The sequence below is a fragment of the Schistocerca gregaria genome, chromosome 8, assembly GCF_023897955.1.
Source record: "Schistocerca gregaria isolate iqSchGreg1 chromosome 8, iqSchGreg1.2, whole genome shotgun sequence".
NCBI lineage: Eukaryota > Metazoa > Arthropoda > Insecta > Orthoptera > Acrididae > Schistocerca > Schistocerca gregaria.
In genome coordinates, this window is record NC_064927.1 from 458343478 (window position 1) to 458360857 (window position 17380).

The following is a 17380-nucleotide window of genomic DNA, read 5'->3' on the forward strand; positions in this document are numbered from 1 at the left end:
GGAGAGAGCTGGCAGAATTTTGAGAGCGGACGATCTGGATGTGTGTCCGCCAGAAAAACGAAATTTGTAAGACTGGATGTCATGAACTATATATATATATATATATATATATATATATATATATATATATATATATATTGTGTGTCAGTTTACTGTTGATCAGAATAAGTAAAGAGAGAAATGTCTGAGTACGTTCAGTTTTGCTCAGCTGTTTGAAAATCAAATAACGTATGACGTTTACAAGCACAGTAATTTATAATTTTCCAAAGGGGACGTTTCAAAGCGACGGCGCAGAATGGAATCATGTATGTCAAATAGACCTCCGTGCATACACATAAAAACACAAGTGCAGATGATTATTGGTACATCTCGACTAAAGAACTTTCAGCATGGTGTCTGAACCACTATTTTACCTGAACATACATGAAGTACTTCTTGACTGTGGCGATGTTGATCCGCGTCAGATGACCGACGGAGACTCCCGTCATATCGTAAACAATTATAAACCCAGGGATCAGACCATCTTCCTTAAGCACTGCGTCGATGACCATAAACAGGTACTTGATGGCAGAAGCAAGATCGAACTGGCTAGGGTCTGTGTTGAGCAGCCGCCCGAAAATTATTCGGTAGCCTTCTGGAGTCTTCTGTGGGAACGGGCTGACTTGTCTGCAAAGACAGATTGTTTTCATGGCGCAGTTAAACGTCACATCTACCAGTAGAAGTCAAGCCACACAATACTCGCTGTAAAAGAGTAGTGAAAACTAAAAAACAGAAATAACATTTTTTTAATTTTTGGTAACAGCATTAATTATATCAGTCAATTATTTATACAAATTTTAGTAAGACTGCTTTACAGACGGGTGTATCACTTGTGACAGAATTGTTGTTGTTACGGTCTTCAGTCCAGAGACTGGTTTGATGCAGCTCTCCATGCCACTCTATCCTGTGCAAGATTCTTTAACTCTCAGTACCTACTGCAACCTACATCCTTCTGAATTTCTTTAGCGTATTCACCTCTTGGTCTCCCTCTACGATTTTTACCCTCCATGCTGCCCTCCAGTGCTAAATTGGTGATTCCTTGATGCCTCAGAATATGCCCTACCAACCGATCCCTTCTTCTAGTCAAGTTGTGCCACAAATTTATCTTCTCTCCAGTTCTATTCAATACCTCCTCATTAGTTATGTGATCTACCTATCTAATCTTCAGCATTTTTCTGTAGCACCACATTTTGAAAGCTTCTATTCTCTTCTTGACTAAACTATTTATGTTGTCTAAACTATTTATCGTCCACGTTTCACTTCCATACATGGCTACACTCGATACAAATACTTTCAGAAATGACTTCCTGACACTTAAATCTATACTCGATGTTAACAAATTTCTCTTCTTCAGAAACGCTTTCCTTGCCATTGGCAGCCTACATTTTATATTCTCTCTACTTCGATCATCATCAGTTATTTTGCTCCCCAAATAGCAAAACTCATTTACTACTTTGAGCGTGTCATTTCCTAATCTAATTCCCGCAGCATCATCCAATTTAATTCGACTACATTCCATTATCCTCGTTTTGCTTTTGTTGATGTTCATCGTATAATCTCCTTTCAAGACCATGTCCATTCCGTTCAGCTGCTCTTCCAGGTCCTTTGCTGAGAGAATTACGACTACTATTTGTGTCTTTAGCACCTTTTTCTAGGATATTTGTTCCGTTTTTAGCTTAGTATGATGGTGCCATGGCCTAGGAATGTACAAAGCGAAAAATATAACGTTTATTGAACAAACCTTTATAGGTATCAAACGTCTGTTATTTTTCCTCAATTTTATGGTTAACTGAGTAAAGTCTACATCTACATTCTGTGAGACAAAACCTGTTAAGCCAAGACAGAAGTTTGTTGCCACACTCAACTAAAATTTTCTTGTGTTAAAATAAGCTAGTCATTCTGGTTGTTATCGTGATTAAGAACAAGAAAATTTGCCTAGTGTATGGCAGAGGGTAGTTTTTATTGTACCATGCGATGCAGAATCTTATCAAAAAAATCCGGACTCCTACACAGAATGCAGAATCGACCGCTAGATGTCACGAGAGGCGAATGCGCCAGTATAAAAGGATGCGGGGAGTATTGTGTTCCCAGCAGAGAAGAAGCAACAGGGGAAAGTATCGGTCAAGAGAGCTCAGTGGATCTGAACGTGGACTAGTCTTTGGAGTTCCCGAGTACCAAATCCATCACGAGCATTTCAAATCATCTAAAGCTGGCCAAGTACACTGTCGATGATGTGATGACCTGATCTACTGACGGACAGGTACTTTCGAGCACTGTGGAGGGCGGTTGTAAAAACAAAAACTCGCATAAAATCGACATAAGGTACCACTCGTGAGTTTCAAAGAGCTAACAGCAGCCCAGCTGGCATAAATAATAAGCGACGCTTGTGGTGACGTACAGGGCGACGCCACTCGACAATGAACGACTGGAAACGAGTGACTGGTGGTGATGAATGACGCTGTACCCTGTGGCAGTCGGATGGAAGGACTTGGTGAACGCCTGGAGAACATTACCTGACAACATGTGTAGTGCCAACAGCTACGCACGGAGGAGGTGGTATTACGGTACGGTGTTGATGCGGAAAGATACGGACACTTTTCACAGCTTTGTGTTCAAATGGCTCTGAGCACTATGGGTTTTAACATCTATGGTCATCAGTCCCCTAGAACTTAGAACTACTTAAACCTAAATAACCTAAGGACATCACACACATCCATTCCCGAGGCAGGATTCGAACCTGCGACCGTAGCGGTCACGCGGTTCCAGACTGAAGCGCCTAGAACCGCACGGCCACACCAGCTTTGTCTACTGCGTGCATTACAGGAACAGTTCGGGGACAATGTACCCTGTCACAAAGCTGTCTCTGTGAGAATTCGTTTGTGGACAGTAACATTTATGAAACTGACTGACTTGCCCAAAGTTCCAGCCTGAACCAAATGAACACTTCTTGGTCAGTTAGAACGTCAATTTCGCTCCAGACCGCAATCAGTGTCTTCTCTGGTTTCCGCTCTCTAGGAAGAATTGGCTCCAGTTTCTCTACAAGCATCCAGAGACTTTGAAAAGTATCCCCAGAACAGATCAAGACGTCATAAAGGCAAAGGGTGAACACACCCCATATTAACGGCCACTGATTGCTGACCAGATTCTTTTAATGAGATGGCGTATGCTCATATTGATGTGCTCCATTAAAAGGTAAAGCTACGAATGCCACAGCTTCGCTAGCTTCTACTTTTCACTATCTCCCGTTATTATTTTTTGTAGTAGGAACACTGTAGGACTCTCTGGTTGCTATTACAATTATTATACTTCTTAATATGATCATGAAATGAAATGAAATGTCGTGTGACGAGGGCCTCCCGTCGGGTAGACCGTTCGCCTGGTGCAAGTCTTTCGATTTGACACCACTTCGGCGACCTGCGCGTCGATGGGGCTGAAACGATGATGATTAGGACAACACAACACCCAGTCCCTGAGCGGAGAAAATCTGACCACTCAGCTACCGGGGGCGGACAATATGATCATACTATGTTTCGTTTTAAATGAAGGTTGTCCCTTAATATGATTGAAAGACAGTAGATTTTCGAGAATATACGACATGTCATACATTATGTATTACAGTACAATGCGGTAATAAAATTCTTGTAACAGCTTCAGCTCAGAACATTTAGCCTCACCGAGGCATTAATTTATGAAGGAGTTCTGCTAGCATTTATGTAGTAGAAACAAGAGAGCAAAAATGAAATGAAAACCAGGGCAGAGGCTTGTCCCGTGGAATACTTTTCAGACCGAATGGCATTAATAATATTAGCTGCTAGTGGACATTGATTTAAACCGATGGGAAAGTTGAAAATTTGTTCCCGACTGGGATTCGAACCCAGATCGCCTGGTTCCTAGGCAGATGCGCTGACCACTGCACCACCTGGGCACAGTGGTCATTGCACGGACTATCCCGACACTGTACCGACTATCCCGACACTGTACGGACTATCCCGACACTGTACGGACTATCCTAACACGCCTCCTGTCAGACCCAATTCTCAACTTATCCAGACACTATTCATGTAGTGCCCCTCACTCATTAATCGCGGCATTTCGCGTTTGAGTGTGGTGTGCATCTGCACTGATCAAATGGTGCCCTCACCTTACACATATATATAAGGTGAGGGCACCATTTGATCGGTGCAGATGCACTGCAAATATATATATATATATATATATATATATATATATATATATATATATATATATATATATATATATATATATGAGGTATTTGCGATTTTTGCGATTTCCGCTATGTCTGAACATATTTTGATCCTGCAGCCATTACGAATCAAGATCTTCGCCTACAGCCACGTTTGCAATACAAGTTTATATTTTCTTATTCTGTTTTTAACTGACAGCATTCACTTCTAATATGCTGCAGTATTTTCCTGAAATTACAAAAATTACTCCAGCAAAATTAGGTTTTTATAAATGTGTTAAAGTGTTCCAAAGTACGACATGGTAACGGATCCAGGAATAAATCATCTATTGAAATTTAAACGTGCAGTAGTCGAGAAAATCTTGCCGATACTGCATTTAACAGTCTTCTTGTTATATTACTACTCCATCCCATCCCCATAGTCAAAAACTGAAACAAAATTACGCGAAAGCACAATCAAAAACCAGCTGTTTGTTAATTTTGAAATAGAAGCTATTGAAATGTAACACAAATTTCCATATTCAAGCTAGGTAAAATTGTTAAGGCATTACAGAAATTCAGTTCCTTTGCAGATGTCACATGGTCCATGTAGGAAGGTCTTCTACCACTTTAAGGTACAAGATGGTGCATAATCGATGAAGTAAGGCTTTACCTTCCACAGGTTGCGTAATTAGTTTTAAAATATATACAGGGTGTACCATAAATGTTGCGATAAACTTAGAGGGGTTGTAGAGGGTGACTTGAGGAACAAATCGAGGATTGGAACGTCATCCAACGACGCTACAGAGCGTGTAAGTTATATGTGCAGGCGCCTGCCACTAGACCACCAGTTCAGCAGAAAATGTACGCTGATGGACAGTTGGCGGAACATTTTTAGCTGTGTTGTTTGTTATTCACTGATCGCGACCAACTGCTACGATCCCAATGGAGAAGAAGGGGTTAGTTGCTATGTAGACAGGCCTCGTCTCCTATGAATGCAGTACACTGTTACCTTGGTGAATGATGGTTTCGGACATGGATTTCCATCTGCAGTTTACTTGTATCCTGTGTAAGCTACGATGTAGTCCCACACAAGGGCCATCGCGCAACAAAAGTGGGTCGTTGTTAGAAGACATTGCAGTACATGTTATAGTTTCCCTGCAGACATAGTTCTGCTGTGGTAATGACGACAAATTCGTCACAGTATGGGTGTGAAATGGCGAGGCAACTAGAAACGTACTCCAGAATTGAAATACACCAGAGAATACGATTCTTGTGGGAAATACGTTTAAATAACACACAGATTCATCGTGAATTACTGTCGCTGTATGTACCAAATGCAGTCTCGCGTCTAGCTGCAGTGAAATGGTCCAAACAATTTGACCGTGGCAGCTCACCCGTGGGCGATGTTCATCGTGAAGGAAGGTCGTAGACAGCACCCACAGACAACAATGTCCACGCAGGCGAGGAACCGATTCCGCGGCAATCGCAGATTTTCCGACCCTGAGGACGTTCACACACTGGTTCCGGTATGGCTCCGTGAACAAGGAACTGATTTCTGAAGTCGAGGAATCGAAAGATTGGTAGAACCAGTCGACCGTTGTTTACAGATAATTGACTGATGGAAAATAGTGTCATGAATCTATGTTACTCTAAAGAGCAGTGCAACATTCATTAATACACTCCTGGAAATGGAAAAAAGAACACATTGACACCGGTGTGTCAGATCCACCATACTTGCTCCGGAAACTGCGAGAGGGCTGTACAAGCAATGATCACACGCACGGCACAACGGACACACCAGGAACCGCGGTGTTGGCCGTCGAATGGCGCTAGCTGCGCAGCATTTGTGCACCGCCGCCGTCAGTGTCAGCCAGTTTGCCGTGGCATACGGAGCTCCATCGCAGTCTTTAACACTGGTAGTATGCCGCGACAGCGTGGACGTGAACCGTATGTGCAGTTGACGGACTTTGAGCGAGGGCGTATAGTGGGCATGCGGGAGGCCGGGTGGACGTACCGCCGAATTACTCAACACGTGGGGCGTGAGGTCACCACAGTACATCGATGTTGTCGCCAGTGGTCGGCGGAAGGTGCACGTGCCCGTAGACCTGGGACCGGACCGCAGCGACGCACGGATGCACGCCAAGACCGTAGGATCCTACGCAGTGCCGTAGGGGACCGCACCGCCACTTCCCAGCAAATTAGGGACACTGTTGCTCCTGGGGTATCGGCGAGGACCATTCGCAACCGTCTCCATGAAGCTGGGCTACGGTCCTGCACACCGTTAGGCCGTCTTCCGCTCACGCCCCAACATCGTGCAGCCCGCCTCCAGTGGTGTCGCGACAGGCGTGAATGGAGGGACGAATGGAGACGTGTCGTCTTCAGCGATGAGAGTCGCTTCTGCCTTGGCGCCAATGATGGTCGTATGCGTGTTTGGCGCCGTGCAGGTGAGCGCCACAATCAGGACTGCATACAACCGAGGCACACAGGGCCAACACCCGGCATCATGGTGTGGGGAGCGATCTCCTACACTGGCCGTACACCTCTGGTGATCGTCGAGGGGACACTGAATAGTGCACGGTACATCCAAACCGTCATCGAACCCATCGTTCTACCATTCCTAGACCGGCAAGGGAACTTGCTGTTCCAACAGGACAATGCACGTCCGCATGTATCCCGTGCCACCCAACGTGCTCTAGAAGGTGTAAGTCAACTACCCTGGCCAGCAAGATCTCCAGATCTGTCCCCCATTGAGCATGTTTGGGACTGGATGAAGCGTCGTCTCACGCCGTCTGCACGTCCAGCACGAACGCTGGTCCAACTGAGGCGCCAGGTGGAAATGGCATGGCAAGCCGTTCCACAGGACTACATCCAGCATCTCTACGATCGTCTCCATGGGAAAATAGCAGCCTGCATTGCTGCGAAAGGTGGATATACACTGTACTAGTGCCGACATTGTGCATGCTCTTTTGCCTGTGTCTATGTGCCTGTGGTTCTGTCAGTGTGATCATGTGATGTATCTGACCCCAGGAATGTGTCAATAAAGTTTCCCCTTCCTGGGACAATGAATTCACGGTGTTCTTATTTCAATTTCCAGGAGTGTAGTTACTTGGTCTGCCATGATAATGTGTAACTTACTTTTAGAAGTCCCATCGTATCTTAAAGTGTGTCTCTCTCACATAATACTGTAGACTTGTTTGTAAATAACTTTTCGGCTACCAGTCACTATTTTTTTCACAAATTAAAAAAAAGTTATTTGTAGCAGAAAAGTTATTTTATAAGAAGATCCTTAGAAGCACCCTTTTGATGTTTGCTGAAAACGATCGGTAATGAAAATGAAAGCACTTTTTAAACATCGGCTGATGTGATGATCTACGTGTACCTTATTTGCAACGTCCAAATATGACTAATCCTCTATGCTTCGCAGAGAACCGAAACCGAAAAATTTGCTCCCCCCCCCCCCCCCAAAAAAAAAAAGTTCATATGTCTGTGAAATCTTATGGGACTTAACTGCTAAGGTCATCAGTCCCTAAGCTTACAAACTGCTTAACCTAAATTATGGTAAGGACAAACACACCCGTGCCAGAGGGAGGACTCGAACCTCCGACGGGACCAGCCGCACAGTCCATGACTGCAGCGCCCCAGACCGTTCGGCTAATCCCGCGCGGCTTTGCTTCCCATCGTCGAAGTTTTACCAAGTGAAGTCTCCAGTCCGGCAATATTTCTGACCTGGTTTGATTATTTTTAGTGTTATCATTTGGCGAACTCGGATAGCTAAGTAAATATAACGTTGGCCGCGAAAGACGAAGATCCACTTTCGAGACTAGATCCTGATCACTTCATTCTTTCAGATTGTTCACTGTAGTTCCGAAGTTTTCTAGTGGAAACTAAATCATTTGATTCTATTATTTCCTCAATTATCCAGTCTTTCTAAATTAAACCATTTAATGATGTGTGCGGTACTTACATGATCTTCGCAGTTCGCCTCAGTTCTTCGTTCTCAGGATTTCTTTCGCTAAAGAATTCCGGGGCTGTTGTTTTGAGCGAGAAGTACGTGTCAATGGTGCTCTTCGTTCTCTCGAGGCTGTAATGGCAGCTGTGCAGGAAGAGCATTATTTTCTCGTCTGCCGGATCAGAAAAAATAACATATACAAATATTGCATAGAGAATCACTGTACGATAACATAATTAAACGCTAGAAATTTTGGATCTTTCATAACCGATGACATAACGCCTGAGAATACCGTAAAGAACTTTCACCACGCTGTAAGATAAAAAATAAATGAAGATAAAAATAAAAAAGTTAACGACGCACCACGAAGGAACTCACAGACTGTATACCAATTAGGTTCCTTTCGGAGTATGCTGATGAATTAGCTCCATACTTAACAATCATATACAACCGTTCGCTCGACGAAAGATCCGTACCCAAAGAGATGCACACGTCACACCAATAATGAAGAAAGGTAGTAGGAGTAATCCACTAAATTACAGGCCCATATCGTTAACGTCGATATGCAGCAGGATTTTAGAACATATATTATGTTCGAACATTATGAATTACCTTGAAGAAAACGGTCTATTGACACACAGTCAACATGGGTTTAGAAAACATCGTTCCTGTGAAACACAACTAGCTCTTTATTTACATGAAGTGTTGAGTGCTATTGACAAGGGATTTCAGGTCTGTTCCTTATTCCTGGATTTCCGGAAGGCTTCTGACACTGCACCACACAAGTGGCCCGTAGTGGAATTGCTTGCTTATGGAATATCGCCTTTGTTATGTGACTGGATTTGTGATTTCCTGTCAGAGAGGTGACAGTTCGTAGTAACTGACGGAAAGTCATCGAGTAAAACAGAAGTGATTTTTGGCGTTCCCCAAGGCAGTGTTATAGGCCCTTTGCTGTTACTTATCTAAATAAACGATTTGGGAGACAATCTGGGCAGCCGTCTTGTTTGCAGATGACGCTGTCGCTTATCGGCTAATAAAGTCATCAGAAGACCAAAACGAATTGAAAAACGATTGAAAAAATATATCTGAATGGTGCGAAAATTGGCAGTTGACCCTAAATAACGAAACGTGTGAGGTCATGCACATGAGTGCTAAAAGGAACTCGTTAAACTTCGGTTACACGATAGGATAATCTAAAAGCCGTAAATTCAAGTAAATACCTAGATATTACAATAACTAACAACTTAAATGGGAAAGAACACATAGAAATTGTTGTGGGGAGGGCTAACCAAAGAATGCCTTTTATTGGCAGGAAACTTAGAAACTGTAACAGACCTTCTAAGGAGACTGTCTACACTATGCTTGTCCGTCCTCTTTTAGAATACTGCTGCGCGGTGTGCGTGTGGGATCCTTACCAGGTAGGACTGACAGACTACATCGTTTTGTATCATCGCGAAATATGAGAGAGAGTGTCACAGAAATGATACAGGATTTGGGTTGGACATCATTAAAAGAGAGGCGTTTTACGCTGCGACAAAATCTTCTCACGAAATTCCAATCACCAACTGTCTCCACCGAATGCGAAAATATTTTGTTAACACTGACCTACATAGGAAGGAACGATCACCACGTCAAAATGATGGAAATCGGAGCTCGTACGGAAAGATATAGGCGTTCATTCATTCCGCGCGCTATACGAGATTGGAATAATAAAGAATTGTGAAGGTGGTTCGATGAACACTCAGTCAGGCACTGAAATGTGATTTGCAGAGTATCCATGTAGATGTAGATGTAGAATGGAATGGAAATCGATAGATATGATGTACATTCACAGACATTTCAGAAAAATTGGATCATACTCGAAAGAAAGAGAGCTTCACAAATTGAGAAAGTCAAGAACGCGTTAGTCTACCTCTGGCCCTCATGCACGCAACTATTCGGATTTGCACTAATGGATAGAATTGTATAGAGCTGTTGGATATTCTCATGCCAAATTCTGTCCAACTGACGCCTTAGATCGTCAAAATCCCGAGCAGATTGGAGGGTCCTGCTCAGAATGCTTCAAGTGTCCTCAGTTTGGGAGAGATCCGGCGAACGTGCTGACTAAAGTAGGGTTCGGCAGGCACTAAGACAGAAGAAACTCTCGCCGAGTGCGTGCGGGCATTATCTTGCTAAAATGTAAGAGCCGGACGAATAGCTGTATTGTAAGAGAGACGGGGATGACAAATAAATGGTTCCTGATATGAAAAGAAATGGCACTTACGACCATCACACCGCTGTCGGGCCGTATGGAGGGCGACAGTTAGTTGGGTATCCCACCGCTGTCCGAGGCGTCTGCAGACACGTCATCGGCCTGTAATCTCATCGACTGGAGCAGAATTGTCTTCTGAGATGAGTACCGCTTCGAAAGGATTCCAGATAACCAGCGAAGACGTGTCTAGAGACGCCCAAGACAGTAGTGCATTAACCAACTGTCACCATACGCCCTGACTACAAGGAGTGATGGTGTGGAGTGTCACTTCCTTTCCATTTGGTTGTCAACCACGGCACCGGCACTCTAACAACACAGCGAAACATATTTCAGCTAGATAATGCCTGCTCACATTCGGTCCGCGCGGAGTGGACGCGCGGTTTGAGGCGCCATGTCACGGATTGCGCGGCCCCTCCTGCCGGAGGCTCGAATCCTCCCTCGGGCATGGGTATGTGTGCTGTTCTTAGCATTAGTTAGTTTAAGTAGTGTGTAAGTCTAGGGACCGATGACCTCGCAGTTTGGTCCCTTAGGAATTCACACACATTTGAACACACATTCGGTGAGAGTTTCTGTAGCTTGCCAAACCGTACCTTGGCCAGCAAGGTAGCCACATCTCTCCAAAACTACGTTCCGAGTCTTATGGTCAGGACCCTGCAACCAGCCCGAAATTCTGACGATCTAACGCTACATTTGGACCGAATTTGGAACAATATCCGTCAGGAGAACATCCACCAACTCCATCAATCAATGTCAAGGCGAGTAACTGCTTACATTAGCCACAGAAGTGGCTCAATTTGTGAAGCTGTTTTTCTTGAAAAAACCATCCAAGTTTTTCTTGTTTGTCTGCTCATTTACATCGCATCTAGCGATTTCCGTCCCATTCGATAATTCTTTTGTTATGCGTCGTTATTTTTTCGTAGAGTGTACGATGAAGGAAGACAGACACCGTTCAGGTTACTTTTTTAGGTTCATCTGCATAACTCCTTTCGACCTTTGTTTCAGGTCATCCTCAGATCCAATAATTAACTACTGCGGAGGGCAGCTCTTCAGCAGAGTGAACAAACAGTTAAAACTATGCCAAACGCCTGAATCTTCGCCCTGTAGAAGAGCTGAACCTCGCAGCAATTAGATGTCGGATCTCAAAAATAGGTCGATACTGGTAACCCGAATAAACTTAAAAAGTGAACAGGGCAGAGCCAGTCTTCATCCATTTTGGATACTGCTCCCATCCTCTCTCTCTCTCTCTCTCTCTCTCTCTCTCTCTCTCTCTCTCTCACACACACACACACACACACACACACACACTAGAAGATCCCCTACAGTGTGTGCAAGATGCAGCGACTCTGTGATCGGTATACTTGTGGCGTGAAGTCTACTTCACTTGCTCACCACTACGTCCAGCTTAACTATTTGTACACGAGGTAACATTCTGGCCCATCTTCGTACGTGTCAGGGATCAACAGGCGCGTCTACACTTTGTATTGCACAGACTGGCTCCTGCAACTGCCAACTGCTTTGCAGCAGTAGTAACACAAGTTCCCGTCAGAACACCGAAGTTAAGCGCTGTCGGGCTGGGCTAGCATTTGGATGGGTGACCATCTGGTCTGCCGAACGCTGTTTGCAAGCGGGGTGCACTCAACCCTTGTGAGGCAAACTGAGGAGCCACTTGATTGAGAAGTAGAGGCTCTGGTCTCCTAAACTGACATACGGCCGGGATAGCGATATGTTGACTACATGCCCCTCCATATCTGCATCCAGTGACGCCTGTAGGTTGAGGATGACACGGCGACCGGTCAGTGTTGTTGGGCCTTCCTGGCCTGTTTGGACGGCGTTTTTCGGTTGCTGCAACTGGTAGGCAACCCACTTCCACGTAAGTTCAGTCCAAGGCAAAAGGGGCGAAACGAATGCCATACAAAGTAATAGGATACCCGTTTGACAGGAGACCTGTGGGGTTATCAAGGGAAGCCTTACTCACATGGGCAAATCTCTACCTGCAAGATATCCATGACTTATCGTTCAGTGCTAAGAGATCATTCAGTGAGACATCGAATGGTACAGAGGATGAACTATCAAATTTCTGGCTTGCAACAGCAGAAATCCCATTTCTTCACAGAACAGAGGTACAGAGGCTGCCTCACAATTCTTTTACACTTCTACAGCTTTAGAGAGATCTAGGACACAAATATCTAATTGGAAACATGTGTCAGTAAACGGTATATTTGCAGGATACAATGAAAAAGAAGGCGGCTCATGTTTTCAGTTAATTTGCTAATATTAATATTTCTTTCGTAGTTTCCCAGTAAATACAACCACGCTTACAATAAAGTAAATGCTCGCGCTACACACTCACTTGTATTAATAGCAATTTGATAGTAACGTAGTTTCTTCCTCCTCGTCCAACGTGTCATAGGTGTACAGTTTTGCTGCAAGAAATTCTGGTGGAGTTTTTCGGAGAAATTAGTGAAGAAATACGGATTCAACATGATGACGCGTTACACTTTACACCGAGTTTTCCAGACCGTGTAGACACAATACTCGGGAAAAGGTTTACAAGTCAAGGTGGACCATGTACTTGACCACCAAGGTCCACAGGTTTGGCACTTAAAAAGGTATCTTTGCTGTGCTACTTGAGAAATTGTTTAATACGTTCCATGTACACAAAAAATTTATACAACAGATTTATGTTGATGTAGATATTAAGAACCATAGATATTTTTCAGATTTTTCTGAAAAGCTAGTTTTTTTACTGGACAATGTGTCGTTCAATTATATAATTTCATTATTTTGTCGGGCTGTATGAGAGAGAATGTTTAGGAAAGGTTTGAAATTTTGTTTAAAGTTGGAAGACATTAAGTGCTCTCGTTATCAAATACTGGATAAATGTATTCTAGGTAATTTGCGAGCCGCAAGTTACGCTTCGTGAAGACATGCACACAATTTCCTCGTAACCCTTTGAGCTCCAGCAATATGAATAAAATATAATTTTAAAATTTTTCTCACACTTAACACTGATTGTCTTGGTAAGCAACGAATTCAAGAAGAAATCGTTTGAAGGACATGGTTGTGCTTTTGCATTTAAATGTAAAATTTTTCACGAAATTAATCTGCATCATTATAGTAGGCAAGAAATGTAAGACGAAATTGGCAGGTAAACAATCAATTGTTTTAAAGAGGTGGAACCACTAATATTACAGTTTTCAACCATTTCCATGCGATATATTTGCAGGCAAATTCGTATTTTTTCCTAGACAAAATACAACGCCTTGAAACTTCCACGAACTCATAACGCCTAAAACAAACTATATTCCTAAATAACAAGAAAAAATGGGACTAAAATAAATTTTATATCACAACTACATACTGACCCTGTGTTTCTTCTCCACAACACTCATAAAAACAGCAGTACAAACTCAGATTAACAACAAAATAATTTAGATATACTTGCTTCATCTGTCAATGATCTCCTCCATATGCCCATTATACAGGGTGAGTCGTGTAAGACGTAACACCCCCTTTATTCCAGAGGCGATTGCACGTATCGGCATGCGGTTTTCGGTGAATGATAGCGGACTATGGGGCACATACTTTGGTACATGCACAATAATCACAATGTTTGTATTGTCCGAGATAATGAGGCAAGTATATGTTTTTTAAATGGGACGCTATACTTTTTTACCATCATTCGAACGCTCTAGAAAAGACACGTATAGTGATGTAACGCATGTTGCTATCGTGATTCAAACTTTGCTTAAAAGAGGGCGGATAAGGATTTACCTATGTAGCGCAGGCCATGCATGCTGCATAGAGTTTCTCTGCCTCGTGATGACTGGGTGTTGTGTGACGTCATTAGGTTAGTTAGGTTTAAGTAGTTCTAAGTTCTATGGGCCTGATGACCATAGATGTTAAGTCCCATAGTGTTCAGAGCCATTTGAACCATTTGCTGCAAAGAGCACGGCAACTCGGCCCGCGGGTCGCGCGAGGGGTGTTTACGGTCTGGAGCTGCTTCCGACCGCCTCGAGCTTCAATCGTACAATATTTCCCAGCGTCTTTTAAGCAAAGTTTGAATCACATTAGCAACATGCGCTACATCACTATACGCGTCTTTTCCAGAGCGTTCGAATGATGGTAAAAAAGTGTAGCGTCCCATTTAAAAAACGTATACTTGCCTCATTATCTCTGACAATATAAATGTTGTGAATATTGTGTATGTACCAAAGTATGTGCCCCATAGTCCGCTATGATTCGCCGAAAACCGCATGCCGATACGTGCAATCGCCTCTGGAATAAAGGGGGTGTTACGTCTTACGCGACTCACCCTGTATAATGGGCATGTGGAGGAGATCATTGACAGATGAAGCAAGTATATCTAAATTATTTTAATGTTAATTTGAGTTTATACTGCCGAGCGTTCTAGACAGCTACCGCGTCACCACGTAGCTTACCTTGCCAGAGCTGCCGTTTCGAATTTCTCCCCACCCGTGCTCGATCCTACTCCAAAATACTTGCACAGTCGCTGTCAGGCTAGGAAACTATTTCTAAGCGACCCGACTTCAGCAAAAACTACTACCTTAATTCAGTAGATAGCTAGAACATGAAGTATCTCTAATCACTCCGAGAAACAGTTTACATATTTATTCTGAGGAGATACAGGCATGTTTTGACAGCTTAAAACTAAACTAAACTCTTCCCGAACAGGCCAAGAAAGCCCAACGGTACCGACCGGTCGCCGTGTCATTCTCAGACCTTAGGCGTCACTGGATTTGAATATGGAAGGGCATGTGGTCAGCACACCGCTCTCCCGGTCGTATCTCAGTTTACGAGACCGGAACCGCTACTCCTCAATCCAGTGGCTCCTCAATTTGCCTCACAAGGGTTGAGTGCACCCCCCTTGCCAACAGCGCTCGGCAGACCGGATGGTCACCCATCCAAGTGCAAGCCCAGCCTGACAGCGCTTAACTTCGGTAATCTGATGGGGAACCGTTGCTACCACGGCGGCAAGGCCGTTGGCGTTTTGACAGCTTACTGGAGGATAACTATAATTGCCCAACAGGATTCTTTTTACGTCGTTCATTTCAACTCGTAAAATGTGGGAGAGCTGTCTTAGAAATTCGTGTCCAGCTTGTAAAGGTACTTGAATTATATAACCACTACGGCACCTCACCTGAACATCTCGATACCAGCAATATTTTACTGTGTTTCTGTAAAGTATTTACCGTATTTCTGAGACAACATTCAGATTTGATTTCATTAATGTAGAGGCACTTTGATACATCGATATGTTTATATTGCAATGATGTTCTTATGTGTATTCTTTCTTTCGTCACTATGATCTTTGACGTACTTGTAACTCTGCATAAACGACTTGAACTGCATAAACGGAACGGCCAATCAGTAGACAGCCTCAGAGCCATAGTCTTGGTCATGCTCAAAACTATCCTAGCGATCAGAATTGTGTAAATTAGTGCCATGGTCCAAAGCATTCGAACTACGTAAATTGTCTTTCATAAATACATAAAGATTTTGATAATACTGGTGTAATTCACAGTATTTCTGTATGTAAAACGTCTGTATGATTTACTACAAATACGTGAGCTTCATCAGCAACACACACACAGACACAGACACACACACATATATATAACACACACACACAACGTTTAGATCAAGTATCACAATGGTACTTCTACATCTATAATGTCTGTATTATTTATGAAAAATATCTAAGATTCATCTGAAACACACACCCACACCCACCCACCCACCCACCACCCACACACACACACACACACACACACACACACACACATAATGTCTATGTCAAGTGTCACAATGTTATTTCCATATCTAAATGTCTATATTGTTTATCAAAAATTCGTAAAAATGTTGAAATTACTGGTGAAACTTACTGTATCTCCTCATCTGTTTATATGCTTATTTATTTATTCAACCTGACCTGCTTGGCCGTCTCCCACCGTCTGACACCGGACAAAGGTTTCAAACATATAGTGCTTTTTTTTCACGATACTTGCCTAAGAAATAACAATTTTGATATGAGAAATAGTGTTAAAATGGTGTGAGTGTCTATAAAGACAAAGTGAGAAAATAATATTGAGAGTGAAGTAGTGAAGTTAATACTAGCTGTACTTCTACTACTGATAATGAGAATAATAATAATAATAATTGTCATGACAATAATAATAACAATAATGAGAGTGGCAGATATAAAAGGAGTTTATAGCTGTACAAAATAGACGATTTCAGATATTGGCTAGTTCTGGAAGAAGAAAATTTAAGGAGACTGTACTAGCTACGATTACTGCTAAATGAGGACGATCTGCTTGGAAAGAAGAAAGTACAGGGGTAAAGAATGTATACAGGGGCAATGGTCGTCATTATTGTTGCTTCAGTAGATAAGTCATTAACTGGTTTCTGAAGCTGGAGATGTCATTCAGTTCTCAAATGTAATGCAGGAGGTTCTTCCAGAGTCGGGACTTCCCCGAAAGTGGCTGGAGGATGGGGTGACACGAAGGATTTTTCTCTGATGGGAATGGGTGTTTCCTCTTCATTGTTGAGACAAGAGCGTTAAGGTCGAGGACAGATACATGGGACAGTGTACGTTGAGAAGATACAGGGGACAGTGTACGTTGAGAAGACCGTAGAGAAGACAGAGGGTATGGAAAACTGCGCTTGTTGGCAAGCAGCCAAAGCAGCTGCGTATATGACGTTGAAATACGACCAAAGATTCGGACAGTGACAGATATAACGAGTACAGGCAGTCATACCCGGTTCCTGGTGCAGTGTGCTTTTCTGAGAATGACCTTGCAGGATATCATCGCTGTAATTTGTACAAGTTTCTTTTTCAGAGCAAGAGGAAAGAGCTCTTTTTTTTCTCTAGGGCATGGAGAGATTCTGATGTTTTCTTGTAGATTTTTATACGAAACCTGATTGACATTCG

General features: G+C 43.1%; 1 protein-coding gene across 1 annotated transcript in view; it reads right to left on the reverse strand.

The window, feature by feature from the left end:
* LOC126284747 (alpha-tocopherol transfer protein-like) overlaps positions 1-17380 on the reverse strand; it is a 44739-nt gene that overhangs the window by 7829 nt on the left and 19530 nt on the right. The window contains exons 2-3 of the mRNA XM_049983890.1: positions 8190-8346; positions 414-666 (exon numbers count right to left, since the gene is read on the reverse strand). Of these exons, the coding sequence (XP_049839847.1) occupies positions 414-666; positions 8190-8346 (410 nt within the window). The remainder of the gene's footprint in view (positions 1-413; positions 667-8189; positions 8347-17380) is intronic.